At 38.9% G+C, this 22059-nt stretch overlaps 1 protein-coding gene across 3 annotated transcripts in view; it reads right to left on the bottom strand.

Annotated features, from left to right (window-relative positions):
• Window positions 1-15102, bottom strand: part of RBM26 (RNA binding motif protein 26) — a 48607-nt gene extending 33505 nt beyond the window's left edge. For 2 of the 3 annotated variants that reach the window (XM_009085295.4, XM_018908772.3), the window contains exons 1-5: window positions 14615-15102; window positions 3716-3834; window positions 2880-3016; window positions 1893-1981; window positions 1100-1311 (exon numbers count right to left, since the gene is read on the bottom strand). In XM_009085295.4, coding sequence (XP_009083543.1) covers window positions 1100-1311; window positions 1893-1981; window positions 2880-3016; window positions 3716-3834; window positions 14615-14685 — 628 coding nt within the window. In that variant the 5' untranslated portion in view covers window positions 14686-15102. The remainder of the gene's footprint in view (window positions 1-1099; window positions 1312-1892; window positions 1982-2879; window positions 3017-3715; window positions 3835-14614) is intronic. The other variant, XM_018908773.3, reaches the window with a different exon arrangement.
• Between the last annotated feature and the right edge of the window lie 6957 nt (window positions 15103-22059).

Raw genomic sequence — 22059 nt, forward strand, 5'->3', positions numbered from 1 at the left:
CAAATAAAAAGCATCCCAATTAAGACAGACTAGTTAGGTCATGAGAGAATTGAATAGACTTAAATAACTCCACAATAAAGGAACAATATGAAATGTCTTAAAGATGGCTCATCAGTGTGGGTAAAGCAGGCTTTTCTTCATGTTCTAAGAAACAAAGCTTTCACTATAAAATACTGTCCATAAGGTACTGTCATTTCAGTTTGTGTAAATAATCCTTAAATTAAGATTTAATCATGTTGTAATCCTTCAGGTAAACTGCTGCATGTCATTTAATTTGCTTGTTAATAAGTTGTCTGGAAAATATCTGCTCTCATATTTTCCAGAAATCTGCATTCCTAGTTTTAAGGCTGAGTTACCAAGGTCTGTTTTACAGAGAAAAAAAAAATACACAGGAGAGTTCTACCAGACTGTTTTTTACCTGTACATCGTCAAAGACAGGACAAAGATATAAAATCAGTTTCACAGGTCTTTTCCAATTTACCATTAAAAAATACTGAGGGAAAAAAACCACTCTTTTCAGCTGAAAAAGCAGTCCCCTTTTCAAAGTTTAATTCAACTAACTATTGTACTGAAGCCTTAAGTCCTATCGATATGTGCACAAATGCAAGTATTTATTGTAACAATTTCAGCCCTTCACCTATGACACTAAAGAGGGGACAAGACCATGAGAACTGAGCTGTACTGTTCTGCTAGACAAGTCATTTACTGCCAAACAGTCAATTTCTCTGCCAGTTCCACCTTTTAGATCAACAGATCTATATTAATTTCTCTATCTCCCTAAACCAGATTCTGAGTTTCCTAAAACTTAATGAAATGGAAATAACTTGTATTTTTCTGCCTCTCGTGCAACAATGCTTAAAAGTGGCCAGCACAGCCACCTCAATACAAACATATTAAAGAAGATCAGAGGGTAAGGGAGGAAAACAAGCCTGAGAACACAATCACAAAAGCCTCATTTCCACAGAAAACAAAGCTAAATGTGAATAAAGGAACAAGAACAATAGAGGAAATTCTAGTACATTCTGAACACAGTTTTCAAGTTTAGTTTCTAAATTTTGTAGAAAACATTCACCGTATTTTAGAGACCAACTGTTGGTACCTCTGCTTCGCGTTCTGCTCCGGCTTCTGCTCCGGTCTCGATCACGGTCCCGCAACCTCTCTTTGCTCCAACTCCTACTTCGACTCCTGCTGTAGCTCCGACTCCTCCCCCTCCGTCTGTTGTATCGATCCCTGTAGGAATCTCTTCTGGGAGGATTTCGGTCATAATCCCTCTTGCGAGAACGTTCATCTTTTTTCCTTTCATCACGGCTTCTAAACATGAAATATTAGAGCTTAATTACAAGACTTATGAAGCCATAATTTGAAATCTTAACTACTTAAAAACTTAAAGAAACTTTAACAAACTTTAGGCTTAGAGAAGAGCTACCAATTGCACATAACTTATGGCTACTCCTTTCTTCTCAGAAGGATTTTAAAATTAATTTTGCTTTTTCATTTTATTTTTACCATACTAAGATTTTAGAACATATATAAATTTCTGTTTCTGCCCAACACTGCATATTTCCCAAGTTGGAAACACCAAGACTTATTAAAGGGAACGCTTCTAAATCAAAATTCAAACTCAATATCAAGCAGAATAAATACTGCAATATAAACCACAAATCTAACAACAGAATTATTCCTATAACTCCAAGGATAATAGCTGTGCACACCTTGAGACACAGGTTACACTGACACACTCTCACCACTTAACTACATATGCGTGAAAGCAAAAGAAGCCTTCTTTTCAGGCTTATTAGATGACAATACAGAAACAAAGTATTTAATTCAGTAAAAAACTCAAATCCATCTGATTACTGATATAATACAAGGGGTTAAAGAAAAATTTTTACCTGGTGTCTCTGTAGCGAGAACTTGACTGAGGAGGGCTGTGATTTAATCTTCTAGAGAACTTTTTCTCTCGCTCTTCCTCTTTAACAATCTGAATTTAAAGCATATATATTAGATCAAAACATGAGTACACTAAAATGCAGACTTCTGCATAACCAAATAAAAACAAATCTCCGAACACTGAGCAATCAGCAGTAACACTGAAATTAAATATTTTAGTCTCTAAAATAATTGGAGAATCTTCATAACATGTTTATTTCTATTTCTAGGAATATTCAAATCCCTGCTTGAGATAAAACAATCTTTATAGTTCTGCACTGAAAATACATCTGCTTTTACTGTAGGTAGACAAAAAACCATATTAAGGCTTTGGGAAGATTTGAGAAAGCATGGATATTCAACAACCAACACCAAAGTCTTTCTTTCATCAGCAGCTTATCTAGTTCAGGTCACACTTAGAACACTTTCACAGAGGAAGACTTGGTCTGCTATTGAAAAGCAAAAACTTACTCTTCTGGCTCAATGAACAACATAAACACTAGTGACAAAAGGATGTATCTGCATCAAGTAGCTGAAGGAATGAGAACTGCAATTTAGAATGGCAGCCTGGATTTATGGAGAATTACAGTGCAGCACAACTACAACAGCAATTTTGACCAGAGAACTAATGCAGGTTATACTGCAGCTCCTACACTACTAAATAATTTACCTTTGCCTCAGCAAAACCACCTTGGTTTACATTTGAAACACCCACTTGTGTTAGAAAAATCGTGCAGCGGTGCTCAATGTGCCAAGCACAAATCTTCTGACTTTTTTTTAATGCTGTCATGGAATTATTAATAATATGATCAATAAACTTAAATTATTATTGATATTAAATATAATAAATTGCTAATAACTATTACTAATAAACACTATGAAGTTGAACATGTAAGCAAATTACATGAATGAGGAAAAAGATGTACATGTAAATTAAAATCAATGCCCACCTCTTCCTTTTTTGTCTCCTTTTCTTGGTGCTGAAAAAATTCTACTTTCAGGCTTCCTGATGACGGCTGTTCTGGTGGAGGTAGGTAGCTTTTTGTATTCACAGCATCAAACAGTTTTTCCACAAATATCTGAGTTTCTAAAAGTAAGGAGGGTAAAAAAAAAAAAAACATTATATAAAACCATGGTTAACATTTGCTTTAAAAATTAATAAAGAAATAAACCCAAAAAACTCAGACAAGCAACCAAAACCTGCATTCAGCAAAAAACCAAAGAGTATTTTCTTTAAATACTGTGTCCCTAATTTCTGTTTTAAAAGGAAATTTACAGAGTCAAAAACCATGTTAATAATGAAGAACATTTCACAAAAATTTTCAATTCTTGAATTACTTAATGTCTCCTAATAAAGCATCTGGAAAAATATTTCTGGCCTATATATACACAGAGGTTCAGTACCTGCCCAGGGAAGTTGTGGTTGCCCCAGCCCTGGAAGTATTCAAGACCAGTTCAGACCATGCCCTGATAAACCTGGTCTAGTGCAAGGTGTCCCTGCCCAGGACAGGGGGCTGAACTACAGGATCTTTACAGCCCCTTTCAACCCAAACCATTCTATGATTCTGTGCCTCTGTGAGTACCAACAAAACATATACTTAATATATGCGTGCTAACCTATACACCTGGGCTTTTTAAAGTTACTTTATGAAAACTGAATTACATTCTGCAAAGTAACAAAGCTAATAAAGAGATCAAAGCCCAACTCTGTGGTAAATGATTGCTTGAATAAATTGAACAAGACAGAATTTTCACTCAATCTTAATTGTTATGACAAAGCCCATACCTTTCTGAAGAAATACATCCAGCTGATCAACACACAATGCCTTCAGTTCCTTTTCACTTTTATCCTTCTTTACCAAAGCCAGAACATATTTAGCTAGGGCAGACGGATCTGCATCACATCTGCAAATAGATTAGTTAGGAAAAAAATAAAGCAAATTAATTACAGAAATTAATGTCTGAAACTAGTATGACCAATACATGCATAGGGCAAAATAATTTCCAGCCAAAGCAACTGAAAAATACTCAGGTGTATTTTTCAAAACAGAGTCCAGATAGATAACAGTTCTAAGCATCACTTTCCTTTTCAAGAGAATAATTGCCTTGAATATTTCCTAACAATACTGCACAGAGAACATCAGAGCTAACTGGAACAAACTGTTTCATAAGAAACAGCCTCAACTGCCTGTTTCCTATTAAAAACAAAGACAATGAATACTTCCCTAACTCCCAAAGACAGAATTCTGAATGCAACACTGAGTAACTGTTATCTGGGAAAAGTCAGTCTATCCAATTACAAATAAATACAGTAATACAGTAGAAGTGATCTATGCTACAAAAAAAAAAAAAAAAAAAAAAAAAGTCAGACCTCTGAGTATTCTCTTACACTTTTGAACATTCTTATTACTACTTACTTATGAACACTATGAAAAGTGAAACTGATTTTTTCAGTTTCAAAAGCCAAACTCATATATTGTAACAGACATTTCCATAAGAGGTATACTGAAAATGGAGGGAAATTTAGGGCATCATTTTCCATTTCACATCTGAATTCCTAATTCAACCTACAGTTAAATACAGAGCACCTCAATATATAAGCTGATGGTCTTATGCACATAAACAAAGAACTTAGAATGAAGTAAGCCATGTATCCACATCCAGTAGAACATTATTTAATGTAAGTGGCAGATTTTTTTACAATGTTTCACAAATAGCAATCTACAATAAACTTTGTGGTGGTGTTGTAAAGCCTGCCAAAGCAAGTGAGATTACTGCACAAAACCATTCATGTTTCAAAAAGAGTAACTAATGACATAGTGAGACATTGGTCTTAAACAACTTAATCTCCTTATTTAGCATATACCAAAGGAAGACTTCAGGCCACACAAAACAATGCAAGATTGAATGGCTGCATACTGGTCATGTGATACAGACAACTTATTTGGGTGGTCATCAAAGTTTGTACTAATGTTTTAAAGAATGACAAGAAGAAAAAACTGCACTGATACATCCTAACTGTACATGCTTTCTAGCAAAAATAACCAATAAGAAAAATCAATCTATGGTCAGGGAGTTGCACTGAATATGAATGTTACACAAATACTGCTCTAGTATAGAGGTCCAACAGTCATTTAAAGGAATAATAAGTTTGAAATCCCTTCCACAATGAGTAAAATTCAAATACTGAAGATTAATTATCAATCTAAATGTTGATCATTGAAATGACATTATTTTGGACACCGGGCAACAGAAGCCAAATCCCAAAGCAAATATATCAGACCAACTAATTTCTCTCACCAGAGAAACTTATCTCCAGTACAGCAAGCAACATCCTCCATGCAAACATATCTGCTAAGCAAAGGAAGCCAATCTGTCAGCATTACTTATAGACAGCCTGGGCCCAGCATAGAGACCCCTGAAGTTAAAGGTCAGAGCTTCAAATGTAACCCAGCATCCTTTAGAAAGCAGGCAATACTAAAATTTCATGCTGAAAAAGCAATTTGGGCTGCTAGTGGATGTACCCCTGTATTCCATGTTAGTCTGCATTATTTATAGATACAGGAAATGTTAGCTCACAATCATTGCAAAAGAACCCATGGATACTAAATGAACAAAATGAAAATATATACTGCTAATCAAAAACCAGACTGCACGCTGACTAAAAATTCTTCGGAAACTTTTCAAATCTAGTTTGCCCCATTCAGATCTAACAATTCTTTATCCAGAAGAAAATACAGTCCTAGCACCAAGTCAGTGCACAGCCTGACAAAACCGCCTACAGTGAGAGCAGCAGGACTCTTAACGCTGCAAGCACCTGAGCAAATCGGCCAAGCAGATTATCTGAAATCCCAGGGTTGAACAGTATTCATCACAGTCTGTAATGAAGGTTCTCTCTCAGCCTTCAACAGGCACTATGGATCAGCATTTCCTAACCTCTCAATCCATGCATTTGAAAAGTTATTAACTTTTATTACTGTTTCTTCACACAACTTCAGTGGTACTTCAGATTTTCAATACTTTCCCAGTTTCAAGCTGAATTGTGCTATGGAAAATAATGCGCTGTTTTCATCATGACATGTGGGGAGCAGACAGTTTTTACATGATTATCCTCAGTTTTCCTTTTTTAATTTCAATTTCCATAAATTTGGTTCTCATTCAATAATACAAACAGTCAGCTGTCATTCAAAATCCACTAAAACTTACTTAAATGACATGTGCACTGAAGTGGCGGGGAGAAGGAGAAAAAGGGGGAGGAAAAAAACCCAAGTCAAACCCAAGTCCACCTAGAAGGTAAAAACCTACTGCTCTGAACTACTACAATGCATTCTAATTCTCCAGTTCCTACAGCACTGACTATACAACAGCCTCATATTCAGTTTAAAGCAATTCCCCTTTCATGAGCAGGATAAAAACCAGAAAATCTCTGGAAAGCCACCTAGACTGTAACAAAATAAACAAACCATAAATTATCCCCCAAAAAACAAACCAAAAAACCCACAAAACCACACAAAACCAACAAACAAAACCCCAAAACCCAAACAAACAGATGATGTTTAAAAATAATGAACAGCTAATGCTTTCATCCTCCCTGCAGTGATGACTTTGGAAATCTTAGCAATCCTGTCCACCCCAGGACTTGAAGTCTCCCACCCAACCCCAAGATATGCTTATGAAAATATTCTCAATGAAAATGTACTTTTAATTTGCAAAACACAGGATCACTTTCTGCTGTGCACTCATGCACATGTTTCAACATTTGTCACCCTGTACAGCCACATATAAACTAATCAAAACAATTGCACGGAATTCTACTATAATTATCATTCAGTGTGTACAGGAGTATTTCTACAACAACAGGAATTTACATGCTTTCAATTTTGGCTACTTAATGAATACTATTTTTTTAAAAATACTAACAGGCAAATTATTTCAAATTGACACTAATTAAGCAATAATGAATACAGTGAGTTTTGTGGCAGAGTGAGATGAAAATGTTTTCGCAAACCAACACTAGGATTTTATGTGCTTTCTTTTAATTTCTTAAAACTAAACAGCAAATGATCTCTACACAGATAGAGGCTGACATCCTTTTTCAGCTACTGACTTGAAACACAAGTATCTTCTATATCTGTTCTTCAAAGCATGAAAAAAGCCCACAATTAATCTGTTTTCCCCACACTAATGTGAAGACTGTTTCTCTAGATAGCATCTTAAATAAATCAGTCAAGTCTATAATATGATCCTTTATGGCTTTTCAAACTCTTGCAATGCCTTTTTTAAGATAATGTTAAAATTAAATTGCTAGCAACCTCAAGTGGTGGAAGAGAGGACTAACAGGTCTCACAAGGTGAAAAAAAGAAATTAAAGTTTACAAAACTGTGAATAAAAGAAGTCTGCCTGAAAATTTCTTTATAGCTATCAAGAATTCTAAACGTAATCTTTAATAATTTTGTTTAGGAGGAACTTTTTTAAAAAGCAATTCCTCTTCCATTTTTTCATTCAAACTTAATTCTGAAATGTTCTGTATAAATTCTTCATCCACGGGTTTAGTCAAAATCCGCTGGTTTGGATTATGGGGCCTTGAGTTTTTCTGATAAACAAGATCTTATGTTCTCTAGTTTAACAGTATTTTCTAAGAGAATAGCAGCCTTTGTGTGTGAATAATATGCAATACGCCTGCTCTGTCTCTGTTGTGCATACATGGATTTTTCACTGGTTTTCAGCTAGCTTTGTCAGTTTTTCTAAACCTCTTTGTCTTGCATTTTATGCTCTTATAATCGACTTGGTTTTGTTAACAAGTAATGTGAGAATAAAGAAAAGCATAAAGGCACCCATGCTGATGGCAGCAAGTATACAGTGTAGCACAAGGATTTATCATACAATATAGGTATCCTGCTATATTTTTGCAGATTGAAAGATAATAGAGAAAGATTCTTAACTGGTATCTCAGAAGAAATTAGAATACCACCAACACATTTCAAATACTCTAAGTTGCTCTAAACATGAACAAAAACTTTGTAATTTCATTCTACTGCTCACTGAATGATATACATTTTCAGTTATTAAATACAGGTTTGAATCCTTAGCTAAACTTGAATATAGTGTGGTACATCAGTCCTCACCATAAACACAATCTGTGCATTACAAGTGTGACAGAACTTTATCCATAACTTCATTCTTATGATAACACCTGGCTACTAGAAAAATGACCACATTCATTGAAGCATGCACAAAAACATTTCTCAACTCTGATTTCCCTATCTTCATTCCCTCAACATACTGCAAGCACTAATGCACATCTGTAATCACAAATCTCTCCTTCTGTTTTCACTTGTGTTTTCTTTAACAAACAAACAAGCACCAGCTGGCACAATCGAAATTCATTTCCACTGCAGCAAGTACATCCCAGTGTGTGCTACCTCTAAACACCATAGCATGTTTTCTTACACCCAATTTCTGAATATATATCATATATTCAGAAATATACACATATCATTTCTCCTAGCAATGTTAAATGTTTATACCTCTAGTAATACATTTTTGTAGTCTGTACTCTCTAAGCCAGAAAATACACAGTGCCTACTCCTCTCTCTTAAACAAGGGAGACTTCTCATGTAATCCTACTTTAATAAACAGTACTGAATATACAGGCATAGATGGAAGAATTTTCTTGCTAGATCTCTACATGTTCTTCAGAGGATTATATGGATACCTCCAATTGCTATGCAACAGATAATGAGGGTTCAAAAGCTTCAAAAAGGAAAGCAACTCCCAATCAAGTATTTTGCTCAATCACAGAAGGAACAGTTCAATAAAGCTCACAGGAAAGTTAAAAAACCTATGTTTCTGACCTCATGTTGCTTTGCAGTCATTATTTAAAATTACTATTTCAAATAAAGATAAACCAGAAAAGCTGTAACTATCAGGGTAAATTTTTTTTTTTTTTGTTGCAATTAATATTTGAAAAAGGAAAAGTAATTTGGCTGAGTCACCTCTCAGCAGAGTATTTACTTCTTATTTGAATACTCTGCAATTCATTAAACACTTTTTCACCTGTTTCCAATACTCACTTTTTTCAAATGTATGTTCTGAGAACCAACTTTGACTTTTTTAATCACCAGGCAACTACAGACTTTAGCATTAAATGAGATATGCAGCATATGTAGAATAGATATTAAAGGTGTTTGCAAAAACATATTAGTCATGTAGCTCTATGTTCAAAAGCCCTTATTAACACATAGCTTACGCTGTATGCACACAATACTTTTTTAAGATGGAAAGGAACTACACAAGGGGATTTTTTTCTTCAGTTTTAAAATTAATGTACAACCCAAAAAGATGCTGCAAATCCTGAAACTAGTTCCCTGACAAATTTAAACTACCACAACACAGTGAAACCTCAGAAGCACGTCTGTAGTCCTCCAGGCAACAAATGGTGCTGCTGTAGAGGAAATAACATGTAGGTGCACGCTATTTGCTGTGCTCTGATCCTGAGAGTTAATAACCTAAATTTCAGAGTCTAGTTTTGTTGCCTGAAGACCGACTGCTAAAATACTCCTCAGTTCTCGACATTAACCAAGGCGGACACGGCTGTGTTTCAAGGATGAGAGAAATGCTTTCTACTTGCAGGACTGAGTGGGTGCAGAAAGATGTACATGGCCTACTGGGCAGTGCAGCCAGCTTAATTCAGGCAGTCGCACCACTCTGTTGTTACAAAAAAAAAATCTATAAAAAGCTATAGTACAAAGTAATATGGAGCAAACTTACTTCCGTAAGTAAAATGAATGACAAACTCATTCAGCAAGATCCAACTTTTATCCTGAGACACTATCGTGGCTGAGAAGGACTACTCTTATGATACTCACTTTAATTACCTCTCTAACATTACTTAAAGCAATAGAAACACATTGAGGAACGCTGCAGCCTCCAAAGCTGCTATTCAAACTAATGATGCCATTAAATCAGTTCTAAATTATTCTGATACCCAGATCTGACATGTTCATACAGCTGCAACCAGTAATTGGCAGCCTAGAATACCACCTCTAGATTCAAGACAGCTCTCATGAGGCAGAACAGCTGTCAGCTTGCTGGCTCTCCAAAACCCATTCCATGCAGAAAGCAAAACTCATCACAATGTCTCTGTGACTTGCAATGGGGGTTTCACTTCACTTCACTGTTGATATTCACTGCAAGAACAAAAAAGGTTTCCTGCATTTTTCTCCTTTTTATTTTCTGCTTTCAATTATACCTAATAATACCAATCTTTTAATACTAACATAATATTTTTACTCAGAAACTTAGCAGTGTATCAGTACTCTAAGCTAGGAACCTTGATTTCTCAAACACAGCAGCTCTCTGTGAGTCAGGTGAACAAACTATCAAGTTTCATAGCGGATGTAGAAAATTAACTAGTGTTAAAAACTACATACCACTGATGTGCATTTGTGCTTTATTTATCTTAGTTAGAAATAGCTTCACTCAAGGTGTTAACAAACTAAGTGAAATGAAGAGAAATGCTTATTGCTTCTGAACTTCTTAGGAAGTTTCATGAAAAATCAGAGAAATCTCATGGTAGGATGGTGTGCCACATGAAATAAATGACAAGGTTTTTCATTTTAACTTATTTCTATGCTTTCAATGTCCTGGCTTATTAGCATATTCCTTACACCACTGTTAAACTTTTTTTATTTGCAACCTTTTCTCAGTAACCTGTGAAGCCAAAAAAAAAAGGGGGGGGCTGAAAAGCTTGACAAACAAAGAACAGTGATAGCATAACACCAGAGGACACAGATCACTTGCCAAAAAATACTCCAACGATAAATATACTCAAAATATTCTTTAAATAATTTTCATTTTATTCCATCTGATGCAAGTCATTACAACACCACATTCACTTACAGAATTCACCAATGAAAAATACCTTTCCATTTCAATGAGGTATGCCTAAACACTGCATAAATGTTGTTGTAGGAATTTCATCTTTCTTTCAAGTTTGATTTAGCACAGGAACAAACCTTCACAAAAATATAAATACAATGAAGTGGAAAAAAATTAGATATGGGAGCCTTAATCAAATTGAAAGCAAAATTCAGCAGGCCACAAATATTTCAATTTAATTTATTTACACAAAGTAATTAAAACCAAGGAAACTTTCCAGTGTAGAGAATCAGGGCAAAGGGGAGAACATTACAATGTCTTAAAAGCAAAATTGTGAGTGAGCAGTAATACAAAAAGCTATTTTTTTCTCAAGTAGAGATTCAAACAAATTCAAGAAAAAAAAAGTTAAAGAAATCCCTACTTGGAACTTTGCCAAGGCACATCCTGATATTCCAGCAAGAAGGATATACACAGTTTATAGAGTATCTGGAATGGACTTGCAGGAAAGAAACTCATCACAATTGACAGGCTCAGTGAGTGCCTTGTTAGTACAGAAATCAGAAGTGACAGGCAGACGGTTATATTCCAAGTTTAACATTTTCCAACACTTGATAGAAACCATGCCACGAACAAGAAAGTGTGTAACATGAGAAACTTAGCTCATTACTGCCTGCAAGCAACGAGGATGACTGGTAACAAATGTCTTCTTTACAGAGCTGACTGGAGTTGAATATACAAGATAATTCTAGTCAAACACACAGTAGCCACAGCACAAAAAGCCTCTTGCCAGTTTATTTGTACTGGTACTACATTTACATGGCTGTATCTGCAATGACTCTGTGTGTATATTTAGAAATTCTGCATGAAGAGTTACTTCCAAAACTACAAAAGCAGCCTCTTCTTGAAGAGCAGTAGAAAGATCCTACAAACCTATTACCCCTAAACGGAGCTGGACTGGGCAAAGGCTCCAGCATGGCAGCATTTGCAATTTCTGCCTCGCTGCAACAAGACAAAACTCACATAAGGCCTTTTTGTATGGATGATCACCAAGGCTTTGCCAAAGGCATTAGAATAGTCCAAAACAAACAAACCAACCCAAAAACCTACCACTAACAAAATTCCAAATCTTAAATCCTCCACCATTTCTCCCCTTCAAACATTCTTGTCTATGAACAGTGTTTCCCAGAGACTCCATGTGAAAGCAGTCCAACAACCATATCTTGTCCAGTCTATATAATTACATAACGCACTTGCTTCATTATATTAAGAAGTCAGCATTTTTAGAACTGTTTAAAGATAAAAAGAGAGAATTTTTGTGGCTATTGTGATACTTGAATTCTGAAACATTATGTTTTAGGAGTACATGTATTATGGCCTTTGGAACAAGTTATACATCCTAATTAAAAAAGGCTAGCTCCTTGGAAAAGGCAACTTGGAAAGTGCAGCATGTTCTAACTATTCAACTCTAGGTAACTAGCACATAAATATAGATCTGGGCACGTTTGTATAAAATTTATTCATGGTTCTTCTTAAATGCACTTCTCCCCTTAAAACCACCAAGACACCACCTGCATAATGACCTAATACAGTGGTGTCTTTCCTGGTGTAGTTAGGAGGTTAAGCCATGTATCTTGCAGCTAAAGGTCACTTTAGCTGCAAGATACAGGGCTCTTTGTAGAAAGAGCTACTACACAACACTTGGCACTTTTGTTTCGTTAACAGGAAAAGACAAGTCAAAAATAATTTCTAGGCTACAGCAACACGTTCAGAGGATCAGCAGTTAGCACCTCACTGTACTAGTAGTGCAACAGTTACTTCTTTAGAAGTAGCTCCACACTGAAATTTTCACACAGCCAGAAGCTCCGGCTGGTAGTCACACATTTCAGATAGCTGACACCAAAAGCACCTCCAGGAGTATTTGTCTGCCAGGAAAGGACAATACAACTCCACCAAATCTAACATCTATTCAACAATGCAGTTACACAGGACACTGCAGAAAACTGAATGACAGTCACTGCTGGTTTGTTTCCTCCCAAAGCTAAAAATGCCAGGAACTCATCATCCTTCAGACCAGCATCTCCCTAGCTCTCCACGGTTCTCCAAAACGACAACCACATTTGATCTGCTCACACACCACATTTAACCTAACAAATACATGCTGGTCCTCTTAGGGGAAAAAACCAAAAAATTGCACTGATCATGAAAGCTGAAAATCTCAATTTTACCCTTTAACTGCTGACTACTGCTAAGAGAGCTCATTGTTTAATATTCAAACAAAGAAATGTGGACCAACCTGAGTCTGTCCCAAGCCTCTTAACCAGCACATTCTAAAATACTGACATCAAACTGCTGATTGCCATTAACAACATATTGATACAAGAAACCACCCAGAAACTAATAGTGAGCATTATGCAGCAGAGGACTAGGGAGGTCTATTACCCCAGAACACAACATATTGCATTATACCAACCCAAGATAAAAAGTAATCCACATTCCCCAAACTACAGCTTTACAAGATGATGTCCTTCCCCCCACCCAAATAAAAAAATCTTAAATGTCAAACCTTTTATAACAAAGACACTCAGTGTAATTTGCTGCAGGCATAATTCAAAAACCACTGAAAGTAAACTCAGTTCATCTATTTCAGTGTGGTCTGGATTAGACCCTATGGGATAAAGGAGAACCACCACCTCCTTCCCACCGCTTCAAAAAAAAAGCCACAAACAAACAAAAGAACAATGCAAGTGAACTTCTCCTAAAAATGTCACTGCATTTTACAACTTTTTCGAGTTATTTCAGCATAAGCCTTACAAACTGCATGTGTACATACAAATACTTAACTAATGGTCCTGGAAGCAATAAAGCAAATTTTGCTCCCCTATCTGAACTCATCAAGAGTAAAAGCTACAGTGGGCAAACACCTCAGCACAAAAGTTAACACCAGACTGAATTCAGGAGTTCTAGTTCATTTAACTCAAATCAAACTCCAGCAAATTTAATTCGGACATGTTAAAATAGTGTTTCAGAATGACAAAAAAAAAAGGCATGCTTTCATCTGTAAACACCATACTTCCAGAAGATACACCTTTAAAGCTAAGTTCACACTTCAGCTCCACTAAAGTACCATTAAGAGAAGAAAAACGCATTTGCAGAAGAGCCCCACTTACTCACACAAATGTTATCCTTAGAGGGCACGCAGGTATTCACAAACAGGCAAATTACTCTCTGGGGGTTCCTACTCCCAAGTCCTCTACTGATGCAATTTTTATTTGGGGGAAGGGAAACCAGAGAGCGTCAAATACTCCAAATAACCAAGAATGATGTGCGACGAGTCTGTAGCAAACGCTACTGGGAAGATCCCAGGATCCCGCTGGACGTCCCAGTGGCACCTGAGTTCTCTTGGAGAAGGTCCCTGCACAGGGCGGCGGGCCGTGCTCATTACCGAGGACGCTCCGGGAGCTGAGCGCGGGGCACAGCCAGCTGCACACGCACACACAGCGTCTCCCGCTCTCCCTGGGCTACAAAGGGAGGAGGAACGCGGTCGCTAGGGGGGGAAGCTGCATCCTCTGGAGGGAGATGGTCCTACCTCCCGGCCGAGGACGGCGACGGGAGAGCGGGAGAGCGCAAGAACGACGCAGCCCCTCACACACGGCGGCCGGGGAAGAAGGGTGCTGAGAGGGCATCTCCCGGGATGCCCTCCCGGGACTCGCCGGCACCGCGTTTCCCGCCCCTGCGGATCCCCATCTTCTACAAGAAGGTTTATTTCGAGGGGGCGAGAGAGCGAGGAAGGGTAGCGGTTACTCACATGGGCTCCAAGGTTTTGCTGAGCCAGGATTTCAGCGCCTCGAAGTTTTCTATGATCATTTTAACCACCATTCAGAGCGGCCCGGGCCCCCCGCCTCCCCGCCAGCAGCAACAGCAGCAGCAGCAGCCCCGGCGGCGGGGTCCGCGCCGCCCGCCGGCCGGCACCCCGGCTCCCGCCGCGCCTCCCCGCACTCTCCGCCGGCTCCCGGTTCAGCAGAAGCCGCCTGGCAGGGGCCGGAGGCCCAGCGACACGGAGGGGGCGGAACCAGTCGAGCAGCGGCTGCTTTCCGCGGGCCCCACTCTCGCCGCTCCTCTGTCGGGGAGCGCGTCCCGGGCGCAGCGCGGGTCACCCCCGCCGGAGGGCGGCGCGGCCGAGTGCGGCGGCGGTGCGGTGCAGGACGGGCGGTGCGGTGCGGGACGGGGAGTCCCCCCGCCGCCCTGAGCCGCAGCGCCCGACACACCGAGCGCCCCAGCGAGCGGGTAAGATGGCGGCGCCCCGCTGTCGCGAGAGCGGAGAGTCTCGCGAGGCCGGGCGGCGCGCGGGGGCTGCCGGGAGGCGGGGCCGGGAGGAGGGGGTATGAGGGGCCGGAGAGGTGTCAGGGCCTGCTGGCGTGAGGGTGCCTTGGCTGGACAAAGCAGTGCTCTATGGGCAAAAGAAATAGCATTGTGTGTTCCCGACTGGTGTTTGAAATGCGCGTGTACTTGTTTTGTTTCTTGGAAACACTGATAGCCTAATCTAATATGATCACAGAACGGGTGAGGTTGGAAGGGTCACCTGGCCCAACCTCCCTACGCTGGCAGGGTCATCCTGGAGCACATTGAATAGGATTGCTTCCAGATCGTTCTTGAATAAGTTCTTTGAGTGACACAACCTCTCTGGACAATATGTTCTTGTTCAGGGTCCCCTGCACAATCAAGAAGTTTTTCCTCATATTCAGATGCTGCAGAGTCAAGAAGTTTTTCCTCAGATTCAAGTGGAATTTCCTGCGCATCAGTTTCTACCCATTGCCTCTTGTCCTATCTCTCAGCACCACTGAACCAGAGTGTGGCTCCATGCTCTTCGCATCCTCCCTTCTGATAATTATTTATGAGATCCTGTCTCAGTTGTCTCTTCTTGAGGTTGAACAGGCCCAGCTCCCTCAGCCTTTCCTTGTAAGAGAAATGCTCTAGCCCCTTAATCCACAGCATCTGGACCTGTTCAGGAGCTCCATGTCTGTCCTGTACTGCGGAGCCCAGAACTGGACACAGCGCTTCAGATTTGGCCTGAGCAGGGGGGCAGAATCATCTCCCATAGCCTACTGGCAATGCTTTTCCTGATGCACCCCAGGATACCATTGACCTTCCTGGCCACCAGGGCACACTGCTGGTCTGTGCATGGACAACTTGTTGTCCATCAGGAATCCCAGGTCTTCCTCAGCAGAGCCGCTTTCCAGCAGGTCACCCTCAATCTGTACTGGTGCTTGGGGTTATTCCTAGTAATAAGCCACAAGGTGGACACAGGTTGTGTCCCTCAAAGCACTTATTCAAGAATGATCTGGAAGCAATCCTCCTGTCCTTGGCCTCCCACCAGCAGAGAGCAGCCCCCCGATCTCTCGGGCAGCTGGGAGTTGCTGCAATAAGGAACCGCACCCTGGACAAGCAGGAAGGGAGGCACAGCCAGTACTCCCTCAGCTCCCCACAGGCAAATTCCCATAAATGTTTGGAACCGACAGGAAAAGGAAAAACATCCAATTTTTTTTTTTTTAAAGAAGACATAGGACCAAAAGAAAAAAAAAAAGTGTTTGAAAACATGGGGGTTGGCAGTAAAGTTCTGTGTCTTCTTCCTGACATGGGGAGTCCCAGCTCCTCAGGGTGCACCCACACTGCTGCTCGGACACCCCAGGGACAACAGCGGAGGGAGCACGTAGGACAGCTCCCTTCACACCTGTGCCCACCAGTGCAGCACCTTCCCATGGAAAGTTATGTACGTGCTGCTTTCTCTGGTACCTGGGGTTAACCGAGCACTGAAAGAAAATACTCCCGCTTGATGTCCCTCAGTCAGATTGATCTGCGCTTTCCCAAGATCTGTGTCCCACCTGAGCTCCCAAGCCAGGTGTTCTGCATAGGCAGCGGAAGGAAATCATTCACTCTGCCTTTCTTAGGGTGACTCCTGAGCTTCCTGCCTGGTGTTCTCAGAGGGAAAGGAACTTCAGGTAATTCACTGTCACCGAGAGAGCTAAATGAGAGCTGGAGGAGGCTAAGGTTGCCTACACGCAGTTATTTGTGACTTGATTATCATCTTTGAAAGTTTTTTGAAGACTGGAGAGTGTGGCAAGCCAAACAAATAAGCTGCCAGCTTAGTAGGTACTTTGGTGAGGACTTTCCAATTACAAGATACACTTCGGTTTCCCTGCATAGTGGAGAATGAACAGCTCATCCTGTCAGTAGACAGAAAATCACCAGAGCCTGAAATTTTCTGGAGACTGTTCTATAAACACGTAAAAAGTCCTCGACTTGCAGTCACTGACTTGTAGGTTTGCTCCCCGTGAACATATAAAAAAAAAAAATCCCACTAACCTTGGGATTCTGATGGGTCTCTGAAGGGACAGGCACATAGAGATTAGACATTGTGATAGGAATCTTAATTTGGTTTTGGATCTGTCCCCTCAGTCCTTTGCAAAAGCCAGTGTCTAGTGAAAATAATTTAGACAAGCACTGCATTCAGACAAGCACTGCAACTACCTTTGATCCTTGGATATGCAACAGCCAGCGAAAAAACACAGACTCTAAGGCTTCCCCACATAAATGTATGGATATAATCAGAGTAGCAACTTTTCTGATACTTCATTTTCTAAACTGCTTTTTCAGCCATTTGGGAGCACAATGCAGTAAGTAAATGAAATTAGTGATCACAAAAAGGTTTTCCCAAATATATTTTATGTACTGGATAAGACTTGTCTGCATGTGGTAGTTTCTGAGCATTTCTGTGTTTATGGAAGTGTGCTGTAGTCACACTTCTGTGGTAATATTCACAATAACTGTAATAAATAAATAAATAAATGCTGATATTCCCAGTTCTAGAGTTTGCAGACTTGAAATCTCAAAATCTCAAAAATCTCAAAAAAAAAATCTCAAAATCTCAAAAATATTTACATCCCACATCTTCAGAAGTGACTGCAATGTTTTGTAGCATCTTTTGGGGAATGTTCATTTCATTTCACAGCTGGAATTACAAGAATACAAACAAAATTATTTAATAGATCAGAGGAAATAATTTTCTCTGAAATATAAAGTGTCTTCTATGTATAAGGTGGTTTCTATTTAAGATAAAAATACCTTTATGTTCTTAATAGTTTTTAAAACACACAAAAAGGAATAGTTTTGACTTAACTCAAACTTCATTCACATGTGAAATCAGTACTTTAAAACAAAAATCATAAAGATCAGATTTAATTTAAGGCAACATAAGAATCTGTACAAAGGGTCAAAGTAATAATTAACTTCTACAGTGTCATAATTCTGTAAGACAAATAAGTTTTTATTTCTCCTGCAGCTGTTCAATATAAAATTCACAAAGCTTTGAAAAGAAAAAAGAACATACCCTAAATTTCATCCCTACTTGTACAAAAAAGCCCTGAAGGGGATAACAAGGAAAAAAGAACAGGCTGAACAGCTATCCTTAGGTTTCAACAATTTAATGCTTTCATTTAAGGAATCATTTAAGCTGATACTTGATAGTGGTATCATGTATATGACCTATGGGTACCAAACATTTATTAGGAACTAACTACATAATAATTTCAAAACTTTGAAAACTGACATATATATTCTGTGCATTAATATAAATGTTGCATTTTAACATCAATAAACCCAAAATATAAATAGACTGTTTTGAAAATAAAGTAATACAAGTTTAATTCTCTTAATTCATACATCATAGACTCTTAACAGCCCTTTTGGCTTATGAAAACTTTGTTAGGTTCTTCAGGGTAGTATAGATGTTTTCATGTGTAATAACTTCCAAAGTTCATAGGTTTGGTGTGCACTCAGTTTGCAGTAATCTTATCTAACTCAATGTAGTGACCTTTGATGTCTAAAAACAATGGGTTGTATTTATTCACATTTTTATTGGATCACCTGCTAACATGAGAGCTGAATGTGGCCCGTAAAATTAAGAGAGATCAATCCTTCCTGACATTTCTTGAGATTTTATTTTCAATGACTCCTCTCCAAAGCCATTGAACTTTTGCTCATAAGCAATTTTTGTCAGTGTGTAAAACTACGATTTTTACGTGTTGAAGATTTTTATTTGAAAGGTGACATTTTCTTAACTTCCATAGATGTCTTTTTAACCCAGATTTGTCTCCCATTTTTTTTAAATACAAAAAGCAACTGTAGAAGAGAATAATTTTCAGGCTCATTATCCATCTTTTTGCCAAACCTATACTACCTTCATTAGTCCCTGTTTCTGTCATACAGAAAAAAAAGTTTTGTTTTTCTTTTTTATTTGTTTGTCTATGGTTTGGTTGTTTTGGTTTGGCTTGGGTTTTTTGTTTATTGAGTTTAACTTTTGAAGACAAGCCAGACTTGTCTATGTCATCAAAAAATTCTTCAATCTATGCTTCTAACACTTCACCTTTTTATTTAGGAAAATGCAATTGTATTTAAACATTCATCTCTGAGTGGAGGTTTTCTTCTAGTGTTAAATGTGATTCTGGTTTTGCGTAGCAGGTATAACACACCAGACTTAGAGCTCCTAGTATCTGATTTCTCACAGAAAAAGCATTTCAGCATTATAGACCTCAGTTGTATCAGACCTGATATCAAGGGTTCCTTGTCCCTGAAATTTATCACAACCCCTAGCATCAACACACAGGCTAAAAAGTAGGGCTGCTGAAACTGGATGGCATCAAGATGGGTTGATGAGCTAAACCATTTTGTATGTTGTTTGGATTTTTATTTTGTACTGTCATTGAGTTTTGGGGCTTGCCACTTGCTATTGAGACATATATCTGTACATGCACTGCCTTTACTCTCTGTAAAAGGATCAAATGATGTTTCTCCTGATGCTCCTTGTCTATGGCGAGTTTCATTTTTGGAGGCCTCAATATGAGTTTTGAGAATCATTTCACAGAATTGATCCAGACCTGAAGGCTCCCCATTCCATTCTTCACACACAGAAAATGTTTATCAGTTCTTGAGCATCTGAAAGCTGAGGCACTTTTGCCTTTCCCCATGAATACACCTACTAGTGCTTCCACAGGTATAACACTTCCACAGGTATAACAAAGCACGTCGTAATACTTTTACTTGATTGTGGTCTAAAAAGATCAGTGTTTATAGGAATGTTTAGTCCTTTGCTTTTTTACTATTGACTCCTGAATAGTGAATTTAACCAAATAGAACCATTGCTACTTAAAAAGCAGGGTCTGTAGAAGCTCTCAGAGCAGATGGTCTGTAAGATGTAAATGTCTTCCTCTAACCTTGAAATCAAAATTTTAATTATTAAATAAACTCTGGGCATTAGACAACTTCCTTGTCCATGGTATTTCTATACAATAGCCCTAAACTTTGGGATTATATATCTCTCCAGCTTTCTCTTGCTGCAGGAAGCAGTTAGGTGACATAGCTGGGGAAAAGGGATCTACATGGCCCTACTGAGCAGGGAAGAACTCCAGAGGTGCCTTCCAACCTAAACCACCCTACAATTCTATGAAAGGCTTTGTGCAGAGTGTCCCAAAGCCACAAGTGTTTCAAGTATTTGTAGCTGCATGTAGCATTTAGCTTGAGATTGCAAGTCACTGAATAAGCATTGCTTTTTTGAAATGACCTAACAGTTGTTTGACAGGTTTTCTTGAAAGCCAAGGTTGCAACAAATTGCTACCATCAGAAGTCAAACCTATAAATTTTGTGGTTTTAATTATTGTTTAAATACAGAGACCAGAAGTAGGATATTCAGTTGATATTTAGCAGAATACATCACACTTCTGAAGTCACACTATTCTAAGTGTGTATTGTATAACTCTTAATGGCTTTGTGTTTTGAAAAGTAGGAAGTGTTGGTTTTGAAAATCAAGATGCTGGTGTTTTGAAACCTCATCAACTTGTATTAATGCAGGGATAGCTTGTTGTGAACTTGCTTGTTAACTTGTACCAGCACAGAGGCAGGATTGCTCCACTTTGCCAATGGCAGCAAAATTAACCTTAGCCCCTGTGTGTGCCTCTGGGGAAGGATGACTGAAAAAGGGGCCAGGGTGTAATTAATACCTCTTTCCTTTTCTTCCCAAGTTGCAGAGTAACAGGAAAGGAAATACATAGCTCGTAACTCTGCCCCTATGACACCAACCAGCAGAACTTCTTCTTCCAGAAATCTTCTTAATAGAGTCTCAAGCTACTGTGTCATTCTGGTTTGCACGAGCAAATTATTATGGAGCAGAGCCACACCTGAATTTATGCCTGCATGTGGAGTAAGAGGCTGCCCACATTCCCCAGTTCCCTCAGGCAAAATGCTGTGTAGGAGGGGTTGAGGCTGGAGGCAGCTGTGATGCTGCTGTGGTCTCAGCTGTCATGTCATGAAGAACATATGCTGTGATTGGGATTTACTGCTAGAGAAGAGAGACTGCTTCCCTAGTAATTAACTTGGTCCATCTCAGATGTTATTTTCAAAGTCCTGTCTGCAGTTCTTAGACACCATCTAATGTTCTGCCCCCGTTTTGAGTCACACTACACAGTATGTGGACAGTTGATTCCTGGAGTGGCAGATTTTTCTTTTAGTGCTGTCTAGTGTATTTTGCTTTCCAAATCTCTTGGAGAGAAAGAAAAAAGGAAAAAGGTATCCTTTCCATTTCAGATGTTAAGAAAACAAAAAATGTAGGAGGAAGAAAGCAGGATTTTTATTTTGTCCTTTTTGCTAGCCCTCATGCCCAGCTCACCTTCCTATTAAATTGAGCAAGAGGAGAGGAAAATTGTTTTCCCTAGTTTTTGTGTAGGGTATACCACACTAGAGAGAAGACTGAGTCACCATATGAACCTTATTGCCTCTGAGATGGCTCAGCTATCTAAGAGCGTAATAAAATTGTAATAGATGAAAAAGTAATCTCAAGTGCCAGAATGTACTTTATCCATTTATTGTGAAACCACTAATTTATTTTTAATTATAAATGAATATATTTTCTTAGTTAAAACTGAAATAACCAGCCATTATTAAAGGCTGCTGAGAAGACACATGACTAATCCAGCAATGATGGCTTCATCCTAGAGATGAAAGAGCTTTGTGTTGAATGTAGTAGAACCACTGCAAAGAATTTTAAAGGATACCTTCTGTCATATTTGAGGTGGAAGTTGTATTGTTCATACAACCTGTTCTTCTTCATAGTAGACTATACATAATCATGTATGGTGATGCAATGAAGTGTTGGTCCTATGAGTTCTTCCTATAGAAATATAGATATAAATTGCACCTGAGAGG

This window comes from Serinus canaria, chromosome 1 (assembly GCF_022539315.1).
Source record: "Serinus canaria isolate serCan28SL12 chromosome 1, serCan2020, whole genome shotgun sequence".
Classification (NCBI taxonomy): Eukaryota; Metazoa; Chordata; class Aves; order Passeriformes; family Fringillidae; genus Serinus; species Serinus canaria.